The 24602-nt window shown below is 39.7% G+C and overlaps 1 protein-coding gene across 1 annotated transcript in view; it reads left to right on the top strand.

Moving 5' to 3' along the window:
- IMPA2 (inositol(myo)-1(or 4)-monophosphatase 2) overlaps positions 1–21957 on the top strand; it is a 31838-nt gene extending 9881 nt beyond the window's left edge. Inside the window, exons 4-10 of the mRNA XM_014938449.1 lie at positions 5774–5907; positions 10160–10264; positions 11633–11678; positions 13993–14101; positions 18656–18764; positions 18934–19085; positions 19972–21957. Coding sequence (XP_014793935.1) covers positions 5774–5907; positions 10160–10264; positions 11633–11678; positions 13993–14101; positions 18656–18764; positions 18934–19085; positions 19972–20087 — 771 coding nt within the window. The 3' untranslated portion in view covers positions 20088–21957. The remainder of the gene's footprint in view (positions 1–5773; positions 5908–10159; positions 10265–11632; positions 11679–13992; positions 14102–18655; positions 18765–18933; positions 19086–19971) is intronic.
- Positions 21958–24602: the final 2645 nt, after the last annotated feature.

The following is a 24602-nucleotide window of genomic DNA, read 5'->3' as shown; positions in this document are numbered from 1 at the left end:
GGGGGGGTTGAGGAAAGGCCGTGTGGCAGGGCTGAGGGGGAGGAAGGCGGCAGGGCTGGGGGGGAGGAAGGCGGCAGGGCTCGGCACCGGCTCAGCCCAGCCGCCGGCGGAGCCCTCGGCCGCTTCCCTCTACCCCCGTCCCGGGGGTCCGCTTCCCCCCGGGGGCTGCATCCCTCGGGGGATTCCTCCAGCCTAAGGGAGAGGAGGCGCTTCGAGTAAAAACAGGTTTATTTGGTGACTGGGAATATTTTTATTTAATTAAAAAAATCGGCAGAAAGATTTATCAGCGTGAAGATGCTTTGGTAACTTTTTTTCAAATAAGCACCCAGCGTTTATTCTGCTTTCGTAATGTTTTGGAGTGTGCTGTGATGCTAAGCTTGGATTTGTGTACAACTGAGGGTTTATGCCGTGGTGACATCCAGAATATTGTGTATTTACACATTACAGTACCAGCATTTGGTTTTGAGCAGCTTGTGCAGAGGAAAATAGTCGTATCAGAGAGGTGTTTTTTTATTATATATACCAGTGCCTTCAGAGTGACTGAAATTCACTTGGTAGGGGTAAATCAGCAGTGGCTCCGTGAAGATCTACAGTAGCTTATTTAAGACCTGTATTTCAACACAGCAGAACGTTAGTCATCTCAGGAGACATCCTGGCCCCACTGTGTGCAACAGCAAAACTTCCACTGGCTCTAGCAGAGCCAAGAAGTGGGATCAGCAGATTGTTCAGATGAGAAAATGGGTAAAACACAAACCTCAGCAATACATATTTCTTTTCTGCTTCCATTCTGCTATATTTTGAAACACACTTTGGACCTGAACACTGTCATTTAAGGAGCCCCCTTTTCTATCTTGAGTCCAGGACCTGTAACTTTTCCATAATACGTGTTACTAAACATATTTTCTCCATGGTGGAAGACAGGCAAAGATGAACAGAATGCCAAAGGAGAGGAGACTTGTTTTAGTAATACAAGGAATAAATGGATAATCCAAATCGGGATGACAGGTCACGCTCTCACAGACTCTCCAAACGGGAGTTTCTCCAGCATACTCATTCTGCCAGCCATTTCACAAGAGAAACTCTCATGACTTGCTCAAACTTCCACACCTTATTTCTGAAAATATCTATTTGTGAAAACAGCCGTAACCATCTCCAGCCATTTTAATTGCCCAGAAGATTACAGCCGAGCGCCTTTTCCTGCAAGACATAAACATTCTGGAAGATTAATCCTTGCATCTTTTTAGTTCCCAGTTTGCCATCGCTGCCTTGCAACTGGCAGGAAATGGCCGATTCCTTGGCAGTCCAAATTTAAACCAGTCAAGGATGTTGTTTAAGTAGGACTGTGGAACTGGATAGGGTTTTTATTAGCTTTGTAATGTTAAGGAATGTTTTTAGTTATGAAAATAACCTGAGATCCTTGTGGAAAAGAATGTGCAGATAGGGCTATATCTTTTATTTAAATGTCAGTCCACTTCCAGATATTCCCAAAAGAAGCTAAAGACACCAAATGCAGTGTAAAATAGGTTTGATTGGTCTGGCTTTTTGTTGAAAATTGACGGATAAAACTGAATTTTATTTTGGTCACCAAAAATAGTCAATTCTACTGGTCAAGTTCATCTTTTTCTTCTGCCTCTCTCCCCATACCTCTCCCCCTTCACCTCCATCTGCAGAAATCTGAGTGTACTCTCTGTTTCCCCAGATCTGGGTGCTGTCTCAATCCCTGCGTGAAATTTTTCCACTCCGGTTTTTTTAAGGCCCTCCATTTCCCAGGTCCATGGCAGGTTAGAAAGGCTTGGAATCATTGGAAAGTGCCTACAAGTCTTGCTGCAGAGGTCAGCCTGAAGAAAGGCATGCAAGTTAAGATTTTGGATTTCTAGGAGAAGTTAACCAGTAATACAGTTTCCTGGTCTCCCCTTTTGGCTTACATGACTGTTTGGTTTAAATTGCATCATGTTTCATAAGTAAAAGTAAAATATATCTTCTTTGCAACAGACAGGCATCTATGCTCTGGAGTAGTTTCTTCTAAACTTAAAAGGACAATAAAGAAATAATTTCTTGAATATGTGTCAAAAGTGACGTTGCTGGAGTAACTTCTATGCTCAGGTTAAGATCATTGCCTCTCTTGATGGTCCTGTCCTTAGTTCCATTATTTTTGTGAAATATCACAAGCCATTGTTTCATGTATATGACAGTTTCATAATGAGAATGGCCCATGGTTTTGTAATCTTTGTAATTGACCTGCATCAAAATTATGCCTAATTTTCTCTATAAAGCCACATATAACTGCACTTTTTCAGACCTCTCTTCTGCTTTTTCTTTGAGTAAACTCTGCTTGCAATGTTCATGAGAGTATGGCCGCTGGCTTAATATCATTTTGTTGAAGAAAAGCAGGCACAACTAGTCTCTGCATCTTTGCTGCTATTGAGAGCACTGAGTAGTATTTGCACAGTTCTCTGCAATTACAATTGGAGCAACTTCACCAAAATTAGTAGGGGTATATCCAGGTGAAAAGAAGGATAAGAAACTGAGACTAGAAACTAGCATGCTGAATTCCACACAAGCTACTTTTTTTTTTTTCCCTCTCTTTTTTTTTTTTTTTTTTCCCAGAAAATAGTTTTATGAGGCACAAGAAACATAGCAGAATCCCACTAAGAAAAAGTAAACTTTCCACTGATGTTCTAAAAAGCCAAGATCTTTTTTTCCCCTATGTTTTCTTCCAGGGGATATTGTTAGGCTATTTTCTATGGAACATGAACAGATTTTTTTTTAGCAAACCAGACTGATATTTCCTAAATTATTTGTTTTGCAGATAGTTATGCTTTTTATCTAGGTGTTTGATTTTACCAGTGAGCAAATATTGCAGGACAATATTGCAAGCAAGTAAATCCCAGAAGCATGTGGTGAGATGAAATATCTAACTCAAGCACGTCACTGTGGGTAGCTCTTCTGGAAGGTACTGGGGGAGAAGATTCTTGACCCTCTGACCTCTCCTTTGTATGATTTAGTGTCTGTCAAAAGGTGTTAGGAAAGGAAGAGTCCAGGACCATGACTGCACTGAGCCCTTGAAGCTCTCTTTCTCCTGCTCCATGGCAAATGAAGTCTGGGTCTTGCTCTGTGATGTGGTCTCCATGTGTGTACTGTGTAAATGCCCCTTGCTTTGCATATACTCCCAAATGCTCCTAAGCAGAGTATGGGATAAGATCTAGCCAATTCTTTATTAGAGGAGGAGGAAGAGCAGCATGGGCTAAAAGTGTTAAGTGACTCTGCTCTAAATAACCATGCTCTCAAAGATCAGATGCTTAGAAATTGCTCTAAATTCTTCATAAACTGGGGACAACCTATAGTACAGTGGTAAAGCCTAGTAAAATACATTTGCGGCCAAAATACAGCACCTTGGTTGCCAGTTTCATTGTACAATAGTGATAAAGAGCAATCAGCTGTTTTCATTTTATCAACCTGTAGTTAGTTCTTTGGTCTTCCGCTTATCTGCTCCCTGTTACCTAGAGAAGGGACTTCTGTGGAGCCCCACACTTATCTGGGAAGACCAGGCAATTGCAGTAGGTATCTGCAAACTTCATTGTAAGGCTTTTGCAAGGAGAGGAGTTGAGTGGTGCTTTCAAAGTACTCTGAGCACCAGGCTCTAATACTCTCGTAGCCAGATGATTTTTAGGGATTATTCAACATAAGTTGAATCCTGGACCACTCTGAGCTATTTGATAAATTTCTGAAGAATAAAAGCTGCTTCATCAATGGTGCAGGGAATGTGATCTTTGCATGTTGGACTCTGGCTTGGATCACGGACCTGTACAGGCCGGTGCAAATGAACATGAGTCCCTTTTGTCAGAACCCTTGTAAAAGCCAGAAACTTAGCAGGGGCTCATCCATCCCACGACACCACCTGGTACCACGGGTGAGCTACTACAGATGTGGGGCCCATTTGTGACGGGTGACCTCAGCACAGCATCATGACTTCCCTCCTGCTCTCCCCTCAGCACATCAGTTGCACAAGAGGTGGGGAGATGCAGCCCATTGTAGGGCTGGGTAGTGTGTCACGGCCTCTCAGCGTGGGCCTGCAAAGGAGGAAATGGGTGAGAAGGCCATCAGCCACCATATCTTATCAGTCTCACACCCTTTGCATCTCCAAAGTGACCTCGGGCTGGCATGTGCAGATCACCAGAGAAACAGGCAGGGTTAAAGTTCAAAATGGTTGTGAACAACCGGAGAAAGGATCAGAAATGGAAAATATTAAATTCAGTGCTGAGAGGTGCAAAGGATTGTATTCAGAAAGGAGAGCTCAACTGCTGGAGCAAATGATGAAAAGCAACCAACCGCAGGGCACATCCTCAGGAGAGAGCTTTCACCACTGCTCTTCTTATTGCAGCAAGGTTCAGGTGTGATCTCACTACCCCGCTGAGCGGTGGCATGTACTGGTTTAAATGGCTGCAAAAAGCTCCTCAATTCATTACATATTAAAACTGAATAGGAGTCAAGAACATGGCACCGCTAAAAAGGAAGTCAAATCTTCTCTATGGAAAGGAGTGCATTCCTCATGTGTTTGGCTATGCAAAGTTCAGAGTCCAGTTCTAAGCAGGGCATTTACTTGTGTATAGGCAATATAAAAGTAAAGAAGAGCAATTAAAATAAAAGGTATCAGCATAGCAGTTTTTTCAGAATACACCACTGAGAGGGTTGAAGTGTGTAGGATTTTGCTTTGGACCAAAGAGGAGCCCAGGGGCCTTCCTAGAGCTGTGCTTGTATGCTTCTATGGCAAAACCATCAAGAAAACCATGCGGGGCATTGAGGGAAGAAAAAGATTTAACATTTTAGAAGGGGCTTAGAATGGTGGTGCTGGATTTTGTTAATATAATTCTATACAAACAAGTGGGGCTTGATTTTTGCTTTGGTTTGGTTTTCCTGATTTCAAATTGTTTATAATTTTTACTGGCTAAAAAATGTCACCTTCTTTTGCATTCTCCCCTCCCCCTTGTTTTTCTTTTTAATGAAGGAGTGGAAAAAAACAGAAAGAACATGGGAAAATTGTGAAAAAGATTTTATTAACTGCTTTCCCATTCGTGCATTTGCTCTTGATGTGATTTAGTCCTGAGCTAATAACAGTAAAACCCTTGAAAAGGAGATAAAGACTTTTCCAGAAGAGAATCCAGGGTTACATCACTGGTTCTGTGTCTGGGGAAAAGTCTGATTTTTTGTTTTGTTAGATATATAGCAATTCTCTGGGAACTAGTGAGTGATCAGCACTTGAAGTTCCAAAAACTTCAAAAAATAAATTCTGTTTGTCTTTGTTGGCAAAAAAATAAACCAATGTGATTTGCTTTATAGCATGTTTTTTGAAGTAAGAGAGCAGTGGGGTATTTGCTCTGTAATTAAAAAAAAAAAGAAAAAAAAAAAAGAAAAAGGGGCTTCTGTGAACAATTTCTGAGCCTCAAGGCTGTTTCTTTTCCTACGTGTATTTTTTTTGTAATTTCCTAAATCATGATGACTGCCATCATCCTTTTATTCCATTAGTTGCATCCCATTCATCAATCCTTTTCTGAACTGTCAAGAGAGGTTCTTGCAGAGCAATTCAAAATGCTGTGTTCCCAAAGACTGCTCATTATCTCGGAAGGATTTTTAGTCAGAAGAATTAGAACAGGCTCTGGTAGAATTAGGCCTGCAGTTGGCTTTCAGGATTAGCTATAATTTTTCGGTAAATATATTATTTTAGTGTGCACTGGATGAACAGCCAACAAATCTGATTTGTGAACTTCTGTTTCAGATTATTAGGAAAGCTCTAACAGAGGAAAAACAAGTGTCCACAAAGACATCTGCAGCAGATCTTGTGACAGAAACTGACCATTTTGTGGAAAATTTAATTATTTCTGTTCTGAAAGAGAAGTTTCCCTCCCACAGGTGAGTGCCTATAGAAAGAAACTATCAATGACCTTGTTTCCTTTAAGAGCTGTGTATCTGACTAGCATTTAAAGGGAATTTTAAAAATCTATATATCTCGTATACGTATTAGCCTTTTGCTGTTGGACACTTTCATAGGACTCCTGTGGTTTTTTTTAGAAAGTACCATTAGCCTATACTTAGTACTTTGTATTTGCTAACAGTTATGTTTCTTAATATATATATTTAATAGTAATGTTTCCCCTGTAGGATCCTCATGTATGAGGATTTCATATGGATCTCTGTAATTTTCAGAATACTGATGTGTTCTCTATTGGATGAGAATTATGCTGATGGTACCTATTAAAATATAGCTGAAGTTAATGATAGCAGAGGTCCCATCCTGCAGACGTTTCCTGTGCTTTCTTTTGCCATCTCACATAAGTGTTGGCCAAATCAGAACAAGTATCATATGTAATCACATAATCCTAAAATCAGTGAGAATCAGGGTTGTTTATCATCATTGTCATTTAATGCATATACATAAACAGGATTCAAATTGCTATATGAGGTGTCAACCCAAGGTTTTAAAAATAGGTCATATTGTTGACTCCTCTTGAATTATTATGGTCAATCTGAAAGCAACAACTCCTAGCACATCCACAGATTAGGGAGAGGCTTTGTATTAGTTGGCCATGTTTGGCTCGATGCAGAGACTCTGCAATCAGTTTCCACGTTTGACTTCAGTCCACAAGGAGAAAATTCATCTTCCTGCAGAGCCTGTGTATCCCTTAAATACTGCATGACTTCCTTCCAACTGCCTGTGTCTCTGATGGAGATGAGCCTTGCACTCTAGCACTGTGCAGAAATCAACAAAGATGAAAATCTGGAGGGCTCCACTACTAATCTGATTGTCGGCGGTGCTGCTGGAAAAAAAAACAAACACCATAAGACAGAGTAGAAAGAACATTATATACTAAATATGGCTTTCTAAGTACGTGTTGTATGTGATCACATATTGAAGCCGTACTGTACAGCACAATGTGTGGTTCTTGGCCACAATTCTCAAGACAGTGCCAGGCTTTACAAGCCTATTATTTGTGTAATATTCCTTCCACTATTGCTGGCTGTTCTCTTTTCTCATCTCCACTCTTATGTTGTGGTTTTTTTCCCTTGAACAGTCTGGCAGAGAATATAAAACACACATTTCGCATAAAATGAAAATAATCAGAAGCACTGGAGTTACTCAGAATAGGAACAAAAGCTGTAAGGTCAACATAGACCTAGGAACTGAAAAATCCCTGACTTTATTAGTCTGTACAGTTAACTTCTGACGTTATCAGCAAATGAAGGAATTGCCATTTCTTCAAGACAATTATTTTTGCTGATATTGCTTGTTAGTTTTGGCTGGAGCTTGTTCAGGCAGTGAATGCATTTATATGAAACAATAGGTTAAAACTAGATTTAACTAGACTACATTGAAACAATTGCAACAAGAAGTCCACACTAGCAATTAAAGCTAGATTTAGCTAGACTGGATGAAAGAACTTGCAATAGGGAGCTCACAGTAACAATCAAGGTTTAAATTAGAGTGCTATGAAAAGGTTAAAAGATCATTCAAATTGTCTTCAGACTTTTCCTTAATCTGGCTGTTGAAAGCATCAATGAAGGTTTTTTTTTTTCATCTTTGCTGTGTCTCTTCAGCATTCTGACATGCTCCAAGTCAGTCTTTTCCAAAGGATACTTTTTCTGGTAGATCTCTGGAGTGTGGATAGGCACAGCCGGCATATCAGGGGCTACTGGTTGAAAAAGGCTATCGTACTATTTGCCTGTGTTATTGTTACACAAGTTCTCATCTTTGGTGTTAAGTGTGGCCTGAATCCTGTAGACATTAAAACCAGGACACAGCTACTCTGGAGGGTGATCTCCAACTCTGGCTTCCCAGTTTTCTCAGACCCCCATCAGGGCATAGGTGAGTTTGAACCTCCTGCCCTCGACTGGGTATCACTCCTGCTGCGGTTTATGTTACGCTACATTTTCCCTGCTGTTCCAGCAATGAATTTCAGAGTGGCACCGTGGTATGAACAGATGTCCACTAAGGCTCCGCTAAAATTACCGGACTCATTTTCAGTGGGAGAAAACTTTAATCCAGATCTGAAGAGAGGTCAACGGAGCTGGCAGGCTGGCATATTAAATTAACCACTGTAGCAACATGGTGACCCCTCACACTTCTCAAGCTGTTCCTACAATTTGGTCTCCAGTACTTCAGGCTTAATGTTTTGCTGAGTTTGCATGTTTTTACAGGACAGAGAGCCATAGAGCAGCACAGCTGATGGCTGTGTTGAGGGCCCCTCACAGTACCCAGTACTGTATAACAGAAAGGGGCTGATTTTAACCCGTTAGCCCAAATTTCATAAAATGTGTACCTAATTTGTCCTACATCCGTTTTGGAAAAGTTGTTTTTGGAAATCAAGTCTTTCTCAATGGCATTGCTGTGCCCTGACTTCACGTTAGCATTTCTATATGTGAGGACTGCAGCGTGGCACCCTGCCGTAAGGAAAAGGCGAGGGAAAGAGTTACGGTACTTGAAGGCAAGACACCTTACACAGAAACACTCTTGTCTTTAAAGGGGTTCCCATTTCACCTTTCTTTGGCTGGCAAGACAACAGTGCCACTTTAGGCATTGGCTGGGGGAGCTGGCAGAGGGTTGAAGAAGAGACATAATTTATGGGGAAAACGGACAATTTGAGATGGGATGGAAGGTGCTTCATCTATGAGACAATGGGCTTCCTCTGCAGACAGCAGCGCAGCTAAAGCATATGGTTTGGTTTAGGTGCTAATTACAAGATTTGTAAAAGCAAAAGTTAAATGATACAGCACCAACAAGAAAAATAATGAAATATTTACATGAAGGAGTCTGCAAAGCATTATGTTTGACTGAGACGTCTAAACAGTTGTTCAAGTCTTTCTTGTTTCTCGGTTGCAGTCGTAACACTTTGTCCTTCAGCTGTTATCATTAATGGAGATGAAAATAGTAACAAACACTTCCTACTTCCCTCCTCATACCAACTGGGGCCCATAAAATAGTCCCTTTCTACCGAGGGAAAGGCAAAGTAGCATTTGGAAAATTCAAGAAGTCTCCTCCTGCAGAACATTTTAAGCTCATGGTTGCAAGAATTATGTGGCCTCATGCGGCACTTGTTGAGGGCACAAAAGAAGATAGTTGCTGCTGTAGTCCTAGGGAAGCAACAGTTTCTGCAAAAGATGTTTTCTCTTTATTTTATCCAGTTTTTTTCTCTTTGTGTCTTTGAGAGAAGCTTTTTTGTCTTCAAGCCTTTTCAGGAACTTTGAATACCGCTACCAGTTGTATGACTGTGAAACCAAAAGCAAGATTCAGTCTGATTCTACACCTTCTGTACATATAGAACTTTATTCAAATCTCTGAGAGTAGCACCTGCACAACACTTATAGTACCAGACCCTGAGCAGTTTATAGAAGAACAGAGATAATTAAGGTCAGCAGGAAATGTGCCAGAACTGGATGTTCATTTCCCAGGGAAAAAAAGAGGAAGGGAAAAAAAAGGGGGGGGGAGAAGCATATCTACTAGAAGAAATTGGGACAGAACAACAGAAGAGAAGACGAGCTCAGATTTCAATGTGTGCCTTGTGCATCCAAACAACAAACAAAAAATTAATTTGTTGATTTTCTCTGGGTCATGGGAAAAAGAAAGTTCAGCTTTATAAACCTTTTAATTTCCTGAGTCAGACTACTGTAAAAAATTCAAGTAGGAGTGAGATTGTGGATTTTCTAAGAGTGCATTATTTCCTGCTGACTGATTTTCACTGCAAAAGAGAAGTAACTACAGTTTGCAGTTTATATTACTTACTGCAAGAGACAGGCCTAATCCATAAAATTACATTCTGCATAAAAAAACCTTTCTTCTAGAGTTCCAGGGATGCCAGTTCAGATCCATTTCTGCATTCATTTTTGTGACTTTCTTAATGGTATTGGGAAAGTGAACATAAATGAGATTTGTTTTTACCATGTAAAATATTATGTTACAAATTTGAGAACTCTCCTTCAAAGTTTCTATAAAAGTTTCCCATTCCAAATGAAAAAAGCAATATGTGTTTATGCATACATATAGATTTATACAAAAATTTTGTGTGTATATATAAATTATCTCTTCAAAAGCAGAGAGATGGAGTTTGACTTTCCGAGTCAATCTAAGCCAATTTTCTGGGACACTTCTTTTATTCCATACCAAATGCAGGTTTATTGCAGAAGAATCCACTGCTGCTGGTTCAAAATGTGTCCTCACTGACAGTCCGACCTGGATTATTGACCCTGTTGATGGAACGTGCAACTTTGTGCACAGGTAAGGGGGTAGTGAACTGGGAAATACATAAAAGAGCAAAATGTAGCTTCTCACAATTCCTCCCTTCTGCTTAAAGGTGTTTTACTGTGATAGATTGGTTCCTTTGACTCATAAGTAGGAGTCATCCCTTTATCTTTTTGTACCTTGCCTTAGTGTATCTGAGGGAGTGTGTGTTTGTGCTGGAGAGAGCTCTAAACTGTTATCTAAAGGTAAGCTAAACTTTCTGCTGATTGCTTAATGACCCAAAGCTCTTGACTCACAGCTCGTTTATATATAACGTGCAGAAACTTGAGCTGAACTGGAGGAACAAGGCTGTGCTGTGATGGCACTTGGCCTAACGCCTTATGTGGTTGTTACACATTCCTTCTAGTAGTGGTGTTTTCTCCCTTTCAAGTACAAATGCTTCATTTTTCCTGGGAAGTGCAACCATGGTGTATATGTAGAGTAGAACTGAAAACTAAGTTGTAAATAGATATTGGTTTTAAATGTCTGTCATACCTCTCTGAAAAAGAAATCTAGAGAACGTTACTGCAAAAACGCAGAAGTTTAATTCATCATTTGAGTGCTAGGAGTTGTAAACTAAACTATTCATAATACTTCTACTTAAAAACCTGAAATACGTTCTGCCTTATAGTTAGTGACTTAACATAACTGCGGTTATCATCAACAACAACAAAAGCAAAAACATTTCCTTGACTTTTCGTGCAATTACAAAGAATCCAAGGGGAGCTGGGGGAGTGCCACGTGCTGGTGTTTCATGCAATTAAGTGAAATTTTCTCTTTCTAGCAATATTTTCTTGACCTTTACAGACCTTTTTAAAACACGTTTTAAAGAAATTAATTTATTTCATTGCTTAAAATGCAATAATTATGCTCTAATCAAAAGGACCAAATTAAATACATGATCATCACTTTGACAAAAGAGAGGGTGGAAAAACTGGTTTCACCTTATGTTGATGTCAGCAGCAAGGTATCTCCATGCTACTTAATTGCTGTCTCAGATGCTTGAACTTGAACAAAATGTGATGACTTGTTATAACAACATTAATGATTTTATACTGGATAATGCAATTACACTAAAGCAACAAGATCACTAAAATATACAACACATTGACTATAAAAATCCTGATGTCTTCATGTGTTTATTTCTCGCCTTCTCCAACATTAAACTACATTTTTAAAGGAACTGACAAAGTTTAAAGGAACAGACAAAGAGACCGACAAAGAAGAAACAGTACAATGTCAAGAGCATTTTGACACAAGTAAAATCACAGAGCTCCATGTGGGGTTTTGTTGCCTAAGGGGGTTGCATAAGGAGTAAACTGAGAGATTTTTCATCAATAGTACTTCATTTCTTATTTTTCACAGATTTCCAACAGTGGCAGTAAGCATTGGATTTGCTGTTAACAAAGAGGTATGAAGTATGTTCTTTAAGATGGGTACCTGAGAGCTGGTTAGAAGCCTCAAAACCATGTGGGAACTTTAAATAAATTAAAAAAAAAAAATCAGCCACTACTCAGATTTTTTTCCATGCTTTTTAAATGCATTTGATCATACTGTACTAGTCTAAAATTGTAGTCCTGCAAAACTTACTTATGCAAACTTGCAATTACAAGACAATTCATACAAATTATTATAAATATAATAGGATTTTTGCCGGGAAAAAAAAGGACTACTGATGTGAGCAACGTTTTGTAAGACAAAACCATAATAAGTTAAATATAGTGGTGCCTATTCATAATTTAAATGTATCTCCCAGTGTTCTTATGTTATTATTATTGCTTCTTTCCTGCTAGCAGTATCTGTGAAAAGTAACTGTTGCTATGAAGCAATTCAGAACTGATTTCTATGAAGAGTGCAAAATTATGGGCCTAGTTCATTTAATCTGCCTTTGTGGTTTCCTTAACATAGTAAAATAAGTGTATTTCCCACATGAGCTTGATTACAGGGCGGGGGGGGAGGAAGTACCTAGCCTTCATATATGCCATTTTGAGTTTCCTAGCTATATTTGTTCATGCTAGTGCCTTTTCTCCAGATGTTGCCAGTTTACAGTTTGATATATACAGAAGAAACAGCTATTCAAATTGCCAAGGAATGTGCCTCTTTCAGCCTAATTCCACAATCTCAAATATATGTATAGCTGTAAGTGAAGCCAGCAAAGATTCTGTGCAATATCAGATGTGCCAGTGGCTCTTGCTGATTTAAAGAGAATAAAGTTGTGTACTTCTCTAGTTAGACTTTTCAAACATGGCAACTGCAGAGAAACACTTCCATGCTTTTCTGAAGTTTATTCATTCCAAAGGTCCTTTTGAATACTACATATTATTACCAGACAGCTTTCTCTAATATTTATGTTTTCCAGAACACCATTGTGATTTTGATGCTGCATATTTTGGGTTATGTAAACTAAACAAAGCTGAAACAAAAATAAAGAATGATGTTAAATCTCCCTCAGTAAACAAATGGGAAAAGCAGAAAAAAGTAGTAAGCTGCAAGGAGCCAAAGTACACACAGGGGAACTGGCCTGAATGTAAGCCTTGAACAGTACTGAAGAAATTCCTGCAGATGTCTTCAGGGAAAGAGTCTATTAATAGCGTGTTCCTCAAAGAAAACCTTGGTTTAGATGGGACCTTATGGAGAGAGGACAGTCTATTCCCTTTGAATTATCTCTGATGAACACCGATAATTATTCACATTGAATGGAGGAGGGCAGTGGGAAAAGATTTGGACTCTAGAACATCTGAGATGTTTTATTGACCTTGTTAACAGCTTCTTGTGTGACCCTGTGTAAGTCACTTAATTTTTGTGTATCTGTCCATCCCTAAGTAAAATACTGCTTATAATACTTATCTAGGGGTGATTTTAGGAGCTGATCATCAAAGTTTGCAAAGTGCTTCAAAATCTTTTGGTGAAACCTATTAAAGTAATGGAAATATTAAATACTTTGAGTTTATACCAAGGGTCAAATTCTGACCCTCTTCTCAATGGTGAACAGATACTCCCACAAAATTTCCAGTGTCGCTCATTCTCAAGCTTTCATTGAGGGTCACAATATTTGGTATTTCTTTTCAAACTCCTTCTCTTGGAGTCATGTGACTTCATGAGATTCTCACTTTTATGTGTAAAACAAAAGGATTTTGCAGAAAAACATTTGAACAAGTGACTGGAGTGTACTACTTGGATTGAAAAGGCGGGCAAATTAAATGCATCATGAAAGGTGAAGCACATATACAAGCACCCACTGTTAATAGGCAGTGTGCCATGACTTCTGAGTTTGGGTGCCTGACCACTGCGTATGTGGGGCTGCAAATCTTCAGGATCCAGACAAAGTCAGTGGGTACTTCTACTTCGAGGTGCAACTGCTCACCGGTGAAAGTAAAGCGTTCAGAATCTGGCCTTAGAGGACTTGCATACTTTCAACAAAAACATACAATTGAAATTGCAATCAACTTCATATATAACCCATTTTAATGTGAACACAAACAAGCTGCGAGTATAGAAGATCACGAACAGATTGTGTTAACTTCTCTCTATGAACTGAATTTTATATGACCTATATCTCAATATCACAGTAACATTAAAATTATTCCAGTTTATTAACATCAATATAATCTTTGATTACGTGTACCAATTAAAATACTGCTGATCTTTCTGCCATTAGTAGTTGTTTATATTTATGATGAGTAATTTGAGTTGCATTCATTTCTTTCCTTTTCAAAATCTTAAAGCTTGAATTTGGTGTAATTTACCACTGCACTGAAGAACGATTATACACTGGTAGAAGAGGTCAAGGGGCATTTTGTAATGACAAAAGGCTTCAGGTATCAAAAGAGACAGGTTGGTCTAGATTTTGTTAGAACTCTAAAAGGAATATGTTAATTTTGTTTCAGAGTTGTTGCAAATCATCATTAGGATAATGAACATCATTATCCTGATGGAAAGTATTTCACCTGCATGATAATTCTGTTGTTATGTGTTTGTTTTTTTCTAAAAAAATCACATCTTTCCTCATTTTCTTTATAAAATGTACATCTGAATATGAGCTGTTTAAATAATCCTAAATTATTTTCCTTCATAACCATTGTTTAAAATAAGAAAGAGTGAGTAGATTCACCAGTTTCATTCCAGCTGTACACTGGCATAACTTTTTATGAGCAAGATGCAATGGGAATGGTGAATCAAATTCAGAGTACTATGGCGGCCGTTATTCACTTAATGTCCAATAGACTTGTATGTCACAAAGTGTATTATGTCTGTAGGCACACATGCTAACAGTAAAGTAAACGGAAGGATGCATGCTTCATTAGGGGTTCTTTAACAGCTTGCTTCTGTGAGGTACGTTTCACCATACAAATAGGTAACAACACTTAGTCAACACTTTAATGGAATTCTTATATCGGTAAACCAAATCATAGGTCTGTCTGTTTACTTAATGATAATGGACAACAATAATCAGGTGTGTATAGGGACGTTTTCTGTCAATCAATCAAAACGCAGAGGAGAACATAACATTCAGTAGTAGACAGAAGCAGACATGTGCCAAAAATGTACATCATTGTACACAGGAGATGGTCAAATTTTCACCCCAAAAAGAAATTTAGTGGACTTGAAACACAGTAAATTCAAACTTTTTTACATACAGATTTGTTGTGGTGCCCTAAGCAGACTCTGCATCAAAACTTCCCTGAAATTAGGGAAGTTTGGCTATTCACCTAAATTAATAGTGAGCTGGGGTCTCCCTGATTGGAGAGATGGAGCAATTTGTAAAGTCAATGACCCCTAAGATTTTAATCCTTGATTATACATCAAATTTTTGTCAGTGTTTGAGGATCTCATATTCCACAGAAGCCTGTGCTGGCAGACACTGTTAGCAAAAACTAGGGGTCATCCCAGTTGGGCCAGCTGAGCTACTGTTGAAATGTCCTCACTCAGTTTTGCAGTCAGAGAATTCTGCTTTCCAGTTGAGCAAAGAACAATTTTGGCACATGATGCTTTTGTCCTCCTTTCTCTAGACATCCAGTCTATACGGGTGTCTAGAATATAGCAAGGGAAGTGGACCTTCTGTCCTTCCAAATGCTTTGAAATTTTCCTTTGTTTTGAGAGACATCATTTGGTGGTGGGCAATTTCAACAGTGAAGATGGATCTTCTTTAGTCTCACTTCTACTGATGTTTTAAGTGTATAAAATCACAGTTGCTCTTTTGCTGTAAGGACTGTGGTTCCAGTGAGATAAACCAACCCTGGAACAGAGAGTGTGTTTCCCTGTACCTACCACTGGAACTTAAGTGGCTTTCACCAATGCATGATGTGTTGGAGATCCAGGCTGTCGTGTTACTTTATAGGGGTTCTTTAACAGCTTGCTTCTGTGAGGTACGTTTCACCATACAAATAGGTAACAACACTTAGTCAACACTTTAATGGAATTCTTATATCGGTAAACCAAATCATAGGTCTGTCTGTTTACTTAATGATAATGGACAACAATAATCAGGTGTGTATAGGGACGTTTTCTGTCAATCAATCAAAACGCAGAGGAGAACATAACATTCAGTAGTAGACAGAAGCAGACATGTGCCAAAAATGTACATCATTGTACACAGGAGATGGTCAAATTTTCACCCCAAAAAGAAATTTAGTGGACTTGAAACACAGTAAATTCAAACTTTTTTACATACAGATTTGTTGTGGTGCCCTAAGCAGACTCTGCATCAAAACTTCCCTGAAATTAGGGAAGTTTGGCTATTCACCTAAATTAATAGTGAGCTGGGGTCTCCCTGATTGGAGAGATGGAGCAATTTGTAAAGTCAATGACCCCTAAGATTTTAATCCTTGATTATACATCAAATTTTTGTCAGTGTTTGAGGATCTCATATTCCACAGAAGCCTGTGCTGGCAGACACTGTTAGCAAAAACTAGGGGTCATCCCAGTTGGGCCAGCTGAGCTACTGTTGAAATGTCCTCACTCAGTTTTGCAGTCAGAGAATTCTGCTTTCCAGTTGAGCAAAGAACAATTTTGGCACATGATGCTTTTGTCCTCCTTTCTCTAGACATCCAGTCTATACGGGTGTCTAGAATATAGCAAGGGAAGTGGACCTTCTGTCCTTCCAAATGCTTTGAAATTTTCCTTTGTTTTGAGAGACATCATTTGGTGGTGGGCAATTTCAACAGTGAAGATGGATCTTCTTTAGTCTCACTTCTACTGATGTTTTAAGTGTATAAAATCACAGTTGCTCTTTTGCTGTAAGGACTGTGGTTCCAGTGAGATAAACCAACCCTGGAACAGAGAGTGTGTTTCCCTGTACCTACCACTGGAACTTAAGTGGCTTTCACCAATGCATGATGTGTTGGAGATCCAGGCTGTCGTGTTACTTTATGCCTTTTTTTTTTTTTCCAGGAAATGTGACTGTTGTATAACAATTGATCTACACTGTGCATTCATTGTTCAAATTTAATCATTTGAAATCACAGTCCGGGCAAACACTGTTCTTTATCAATGCCAACTTTTGTAGAGGCCTGGTATGGGAGTCAGGATACACTTAAATGAAGGATCCATCTTCCCTTTGATCTTGAGTGATACTTTCTTTTCATGCTTAGATTCAGGTCAGGTCTTATGTGTGCTAATACTGTAAGTGTATTTTCTGGTTCTTAATCTTCTGTGGTCAACAGATTTGGTCTTTTCATCATAAATCTATTCATATTACTGTTAAATCTCTTCTACCAAGCCTCCTTATTTTTCTGGCCTCTATCAGAGTGAGGAGTAGTCAGTAAATTTTCTCTCATACCTTCAATTCCTGAAACCCTATTGAGTCTTGTGATCAGCCAGCTCCTTTTCCTAAGCAAAGACCTCCCTCTTCCTTGCCTTAGTTTCTTCATCCAATTTCTACCTGTAGCCTTGATGAAAATAGAAGAGATCCATTTATGCATTAGAAATATATTTAATAACTCAAAAGAACCACTGTCTTAGTTATGACCTAGCAATGACTGGTGTGGTGTGAATGCTTGGTGCATTTCAGCAATGAGGCATGCATTAAATGTTCTGTAATTATAAATTGGGTCTGTTATGCAAAAAGATCTAAGGCAGATTGCTTTCACCATCCAGAGTTTTCATGGTGGCTAAGCAACAAATATCCTCCAGCGTGCCTGGATTGGTGTTTCTGTATTTTAATGCAGTAATTTTAAAAGAGGTTGTTAAATCTATATTCCTACAGTTAAGGTTTGTGATACCCTCTAACTCTTCATCTAATTACATACCTGTTACTCACCAACCATTTACCACATTGCTTGAATCCATAATGTTCCTCTGCAATACTAAATTCATCGGTAAGCCTGTTTAATTAAATGATGTCTCACTCCAGCCTAATTTGCCTTTGAAAACTTCCTTGCTACTTCTGCTAAGAAATGTCAACTCATGCAATTAGCTGTAATAACCAGGTAGGCGTTCCCTCTCTGAGTGAATGCCTAGCCTTTAACCCAGGGTAGAAGGTGACACCTGACACTTGGGCACAGCCTAGTTAGAAGGTAATCAACTGCTAAACCTTTGAGTTTTGTCGTATCTTTAACGCCTCCGAGTTCAGGTGGCACAGCAGAAGCAGGGACACTTGGCATTTGATCATATGCTTGTTACATACTACGACTAGTCAACTTCTCACGTGAGGACTACTCCAACACCTTGCAAGTCACTGTGAGTCTCTCCTCTGACTGTACACAAGGCTGATATCTTCTCCTGCTGTAGGTCAGAATTGCCTTTGAGCACAATACAAATATAACGTTCATATATTATATATTAATTAAGATCTGCTTTAGTTTATGATAAGAAAAGGGTTCTTTTAGTCATAAGGTGTCTTCAGCCTTGGAAATGTCAGAACAAAAGAGCTATTACTGAGTGACTAGTGATTTAGGTAGAAACTTTTCTTTCCTCTTACTGTATATTCCCAAATGTTTATTATTTGTTAACAAATGACATTAAAGTTCCCTATTCAAGAACCATCCTGTTTTCATCTGTGATTAGATTAGCATCATTAATAGTTACTAGGTCACTGGATTATTTTCAGTCGACTGCTAATGTTAGTGAATTTGCCAAAAGCTGACCCGGTCAATGAAAAAAAGCAATGTACGGAAAAAGAAGGAATGTAAGAATGCATTCTTGTTTTTAATCTTCCTGGTTTTGTTTTTTTTAAAGTGTGTTTAGATAAGACCATTTGATGTGAGAAATCTAGTCTTGCTTGAATTTTTATGCAAAGTTGTCACTTATCCTGTGAAAGAGTTTGGGGTAAAAAAAGAGACATGAAAATTGTTTTTCTGTGAAAAGTCTGTTAGTGTTTAATTTAAAAACAAATCAGCAGAATCTACCTGGGAGCTGTTGAATTAATGGAAACAACTACCTCCGTTGCAGATATCTCGAAGGCCTTAATTTTAACAGAAATTGGTCCAAAACGTGACCCTGCAACTTTGAAATTGTTCCTGGGTAACATTGAGAGATTGCTCAAGGCCCAAGCACACGGGTAAGATATTTTACAGTATGTAGCTCACATTTGTGACCAAAAGTCATTTAAAAAAAACCAAACAAACCAAACAAGTACACTGCATGTTTTTCGATCTCGACACATAGGTTGAAATCAAAGTAATTTTCTGCTTTACGTGACTGTGTTCCCTCCGTGTGGCATGGTTTAGGGTCCGTGTCATTGGGAGCTCGACCCTGGCCCTGTGCCACTTGGCGTCCGGCGCTGCAGATGCCTATTACCAGTTTGGGTTGCACTGCTGGGACTTGGCGGCAGCGACGGTCATTATCAGAGAGGCGGGTGGCACTGTGATAGACACTTCGGGTGAGTACAATTTCCTTGGGTTTGTTGACTTTTTGGTGGCTAAGTCTATTTTGGGGTCTAAGACTATTCAGGGGCAACTTGTGTTACCTCAGTACTGTCCTTCTCCTTGGCTCTGTCTCAGTGCTAGCAAGATTTCTGTAGGTTTCTGTACTCTCCGCTAGACTCTGGCTGGTTATTTGTAACACACTGATGGGCTTCCAGCCTGGGGTTTCATCACAGTGGAGGTCTTCTGAGTCAAACTGTATTTCCATGACTTTGAGTGATTCCTTTAAAGCATCAGATTTACAGTAAAGAACTAGCCCAGGAGATTGGTAGATATGCTCAAACTCCAAACAGAGTTTGGCAGAGACAGCCTCCTGAGAAAGGAGGACTCTCAGGCACCTGTCTGAACGTTTATGACTAGGAACTACTCACAGGGAGTGGAAGACTCTTAATAATCTGGGAGTCTCTGGATTATTATTTCATTCATTTAAATGGTACACATCACAGAGTAATGGTTTACTGGTAACCAGTATGTGGATACTGTGGAAAGATACGGTGGATTAAGAAGAAGGGTATGCTGATCCAACTAATTTCTGTTCTATCCCTTCCTGTTGCTAAAAGAAGGGAATATTGCATTTGTTGTGGGATACTGAACAAATCTAGACATTCGCTGCTTCTGTTGCATGCTTTGGCACTGTATTTAGAATTTTCTGGACTATTTTTTGGCAGAGATTTGCAAATAGGAGTTGCTGAATTAGGTTGTTCCTTCCCACCCTAAAAGGAGCTACGTGTGAAGTTGTTTCAGTGGTTTTGAACCTATGTGATTACAGCATGGTTTATATTTAAGAATACATTGCCATTTTACATCACATAAGACAGTTCTTATTAATCCTTTTGTCCTCAGGGGGACCTCTGGATCTTATGTCCTGCCGTGTGATTGCTGCAGGCACCAGAGAGATGGCTATGTTCATAGCTCAGGAAATACAAACTATTCACTACAGACGGGATGATGAAAATTAAATACTTACAACATGGAATCTGCCCTCCTGAACTATGTAATTCTTGCAAGATGGGTGGCTTAAAGGGTACGTGATTTCAGCAGGATGCTCTCTGTGGAGATTTTCTGTGTCAAATATTTTTTATAAATTTATTACAATGTGGGAAGGCATAGGGAGATTTTTAAACCTCTAAGAATCGTGTTTCCTTTTTAATATGTATCTCTTTCAGCAGTATCTTTTTTTATAAGATAGCATATTTTACTTGTAGTAAATTAGTCTCAAAATGAAGTTGTAATTTCATATCTGTGGGGCTGATATTTAGTCTTTTGTAACATGCAGCTAAAAATGGAACTTTATTTTTACAGATGCAGATCTCAGGTAAATGAGCTTTAGGACTGTAGTAAGGAGGAGTAGTTAAGATGTGTGCCTACAATACCCTTGTTCTATGATACTTAAGAATGCAATAAAAATGACGTTATTGTTTCCTAACTACATCATAGCTATATATCCGTATATATGTATATGTACATATACGTGTGTCTGTGTGTATGTGTGTAGATATATACACCTATACATGTGTATGCATGTATACACACACACCCCCATGTGTGTATATATATATATGGGTATCCTGGATGTTTACAGCAATTTAGAGAATGCATAGAAGAAAGCTAATATTGGAAGTTATTTTCAGGTAAAGAGTATAGGTTACTTACGTGATTTTGGTGGGGGCTACCCAAATGGCAAATAATAGAGCTGATCATGGAAAATGTTTAATGATTTTACAAACTGTCCAGCTGGTTCTTGTTTCCCTTCATCCCCCTGCATGGGGATAAATCATACTGTCCTACAGGCCTCTGTAAGATATTCAAACCTGCGAACACTTACCACCATAGAGTAATTATAGTTAAAACCAGGAATATTGAACTCCACTGAGCTATTCACAGTATTAACTATGACACACAGTAGGAGACCAGAGGAATAGAGCACAATGTCAAGGAGATGTTGATTTTAAAGAAACTTTGAGTATAACAGCAGGATTTGGTCCCTTACAGGCAAGTTACTAAAAATATGCACTTAAGATACTTGCAAAAACTTGTAAAACACATGCCCTCCTCACACAATGTTGTAATTGCACTTTTTGATCAGAGAAACCTGTAAAATCAGTTACATACATCTCCTAAATGCACAATTGTTCTCTGTCCTTGTATCTAGCTTCGGTTTTAATTCCACCAAGGTGATAATTTCTATTTAGATTGTATTCTAATTCAAGAGCACAGGGAAAATGCAAGTGTGTCCAGAAAAGTAGTTGAGATGAAATCACTTCTATTTTTTTCTTGAAAAATTGAATTAAAAGGTATCTCTATTTTGCAAGAGTGCAAACTAAATAAAGGAGTGAGCCAAAAAAGTAACTTGGTTAAAAAATTTTAGCTTTATACACTGCATGTGTAGACTTTGTAAATGTATTCAGATATCTGCATAGAACATGCAAACTAAACCATGTTTTTTAAAAAGAACCATACATGTGTTTCTTGCAATGAAAAATATTTTTCACTGAATATAGCATAAAATTCTGTGTGATGTCTTGATGCTTTTTTCATGAGAAATACAAAGTATTGACAGTGTGAAGAATGTCTAAATCCAACTAAGCATTTAAGAATCGATGGTTCCTACCAGAAAACCAAGGCTGTCCTTCACAGTGATCAACGTTTTGTCACTGCTCCCTTTTACCCCCCGCCATCTCTTTGTAACCCCCTGTTTGGAAACGGAGATTGTAAGCCCTCTGGGGCAGGGACTGCAGTACTTTGGCTCTGGGTTTGCACAGTGCTAATAGGATGTGATTCTGGTCCACAGCTAGGCACTGAGGTGCTATAATAATACAAATAATGAATACTAATAGGCTCGCTTGTCTCTTATTCACCCCCCTTCCCCCCCTTTCTGAGCCCAGTGAAGATCCAAGTGACAGATGCGGGGCTCGGTGGCACCACTCTGATCCCAGAGCTCTTAGCCTTGGCAGCCGTAGGGGCCGCCGGGGCTTTACTTGGGATTCTGCCGTGGCCGTAAGCCCCGTAAGGAAGCTTATGCTGGCAGGGGATCAAGTGTGGTGGAAGCTCAGCCCCGCTTCATCCGCTCCCCCTCCTCGCCCCGTGCCCCCCCATCGCCCTGGGAGAGCAGCGTGTGGGAGAAGCTGCTGCAGGGCTCCGGCGGGGTTTCCCAGCAGCTCAGCGTACAAAGAGAGGCTCTGACCCAGTTAGGGCTGGTGCGCGCCAGCCTCCCAGAGCTCGGGGAAGCGGGGAAATCTATGCATCGACTTCAGTGGCATCACCAGCGATTCACGAGGCTGGGAGCCAAGCGTGGTGGGAAGGGAGAGGTGCAGAAACCCATTGACAAGTTCTCGTTGGTGCCCGGGATGCTGCTTTGGTTTCTATTTGGGCTGTGGTTCAAGCATGTTGAACGGGCAGCGTGTGTGCGGGGCAGCAGTCCCGTCCCCCCACCTCCTCTGCCACCCGTGTGCCAGTACAAACATTTCTGAACCCTTCCAGCGGACCAGATGAGCGAAGTGATCTGCCTGTAAAGTACCCCAGTAAACAAAAAAGGGATTATTTTACAGACAGATCGTTTTCCCAAGCCAGTTCAGCCCCTGGCCACCGCGAGCAAGCTGACTTCAGGCACCAAGGGGGGGTAGCGAGGGGGCAGGCAGGACAGCTACATCCACAGGTGGTGCCACATGACGCCAGTTCAAAGTTTTCATCAAAATGCAGCCTTAAAACTATTTGACTACACGTATCAACTGAAATAAACTGCTCTGGAGTCTTCCTCCCCTCCTCATCTCTTGCTAGCCGGATGAAACTGGCTCAGCGTGCGTGTCCGGCCGGCAGCTCTCCTGGGGACTGAGGGCACACAAGCATTCATCACAGTTAGTGCAGCACATTAGCCAGAAACTTAAATCCCACCAAAACGCTTAAACATGTGGCCCCTTTTCCCTACCAGCTGGTGTAAAACTGCCACAAATGTTTTCCACCACATACATTACAGGGTACACAAAGGCATCTGTAATTATGCATCCAAGACGGATGAAAATTCTCTCCAGGGACACCGGCACAAAGATGCCTGTGCTCTGGAGGGTGAGTGCTTCCTCTGCCAGCAAACTGCTCCCAGCTTCCCGGAGCTGCCCCAGTTTGTGTCTGCATCCGTCACTGGCTCACTGGTGGAGAACATTTTATACCTCTGGCCTGGTCTCAAATGGTGCTTTCTGGTAGGAAAAAGAGCGGAAATAGCTGTAAACTCTGGGAAAATGGTCAGTGGCTGATTCCTTTGCAGCGTGTCTTGTTGAGCTTGTCCGATTTTACATAACAAGTATCGGCACATTTCATACGTGCTGAAGGACTGATATTTTCCCTCTGACTACACCAGCTAATCTCACAGTATTAATTTATGTGTATTGGAGCACTTATCTAGGGGCCCACAGGCACTATTCTGCATATTTCATCTAGAATTTGATTCCTGTTGGCAATGACTTCAATTAAAGCAGTAAAAATATCACTTACCACCAACTATTCTGCTATCGGTATTAGAGCTATGCTGTTCCCTCAGCAAGGTTGGATCTGTTCCACGTATGCACAGGAGATGTGCAGAGGGATCTTTGAATAATGAAATAAGCCACTACATGAAATCAACCCAGACCACACCTTTTTCCTGGCAACTTCCTAGAGCTACCAAGACTGTTTAAATTATATTTTTCCTTTATGCCAGAGGGGAAACTACATACAAAAATGTGCTCTCTTTAGGTACTTTAGCACCAAGACTGAAGATGTGGAGAAGTCAGAATTATGGTTCTTACAGCAGTTTCCATTTTACAGTGTGTTACAGTGAAGTCTTTCATAAAACATCTCCCCAGCACCAAGGAATGCAACAAATCATTCATCAACAGCGGAACGAGGAATTTCTATTTTCTTTTAATCCATGCACCAGACATGACAATAGCACTATAGGACACTGCATTTTATATGTATGTTGTGTTCAATTAGCAAAAGAACTGCTTTTATTCAAAAGAGGAATCTCTAACTCTGGATTTCTGTGGGATTTGCTTATGAATTTTTAATTTTAAAATGATTTACAACAGTGGGTTTGTACTTCTGTACTTTACAGCCCATTATATTTACACAGTGCCTTTTAGAGTAGAACAGATTGGAGGTCGAAGTGTGCCCTTTCTTGTCACAGAATGGGAAGGTAAGTATTTCACAACATAGAGAAGCAGAAATCTGTATTTTGACATACTAAATGTTACTATTTTAGTTACAAAGAATCGTGTGCTATTTCCCTTGTATACTGCTATGAAATCCAGGCATACAACGTACTGTAGTTACAGCCTGGTAACAAGACAGACAGACTCACCTCATACGGACGGTATGATAATTATTTAATGTTCGTAAGGCTCTTTAATTGTAGTCACTTTTGTACAGTTACTGAAATCCATCCAATCACGCTGAATACTTCAGTGCATACCCTTAATATACTGCATTTATACATTCATTCT

Source organism: Calidris pugnax, unplaced genomic scaffold, assembly GCF_001431845.1.
Source record: "Calidris pugnax isolate Ruff unplaced genomic scaffold, ASM143184v1 scaffold13, whole genome shotgun sequence".
NCBI lineage: Eukaryota > Metazoa > Chordata > Aves > Charadriiformes > Scolopacidae > Calidris > Calidris pugnax.
This window is presented reverse-complemented; position numbering and strand designations above follow the sequence as displayed.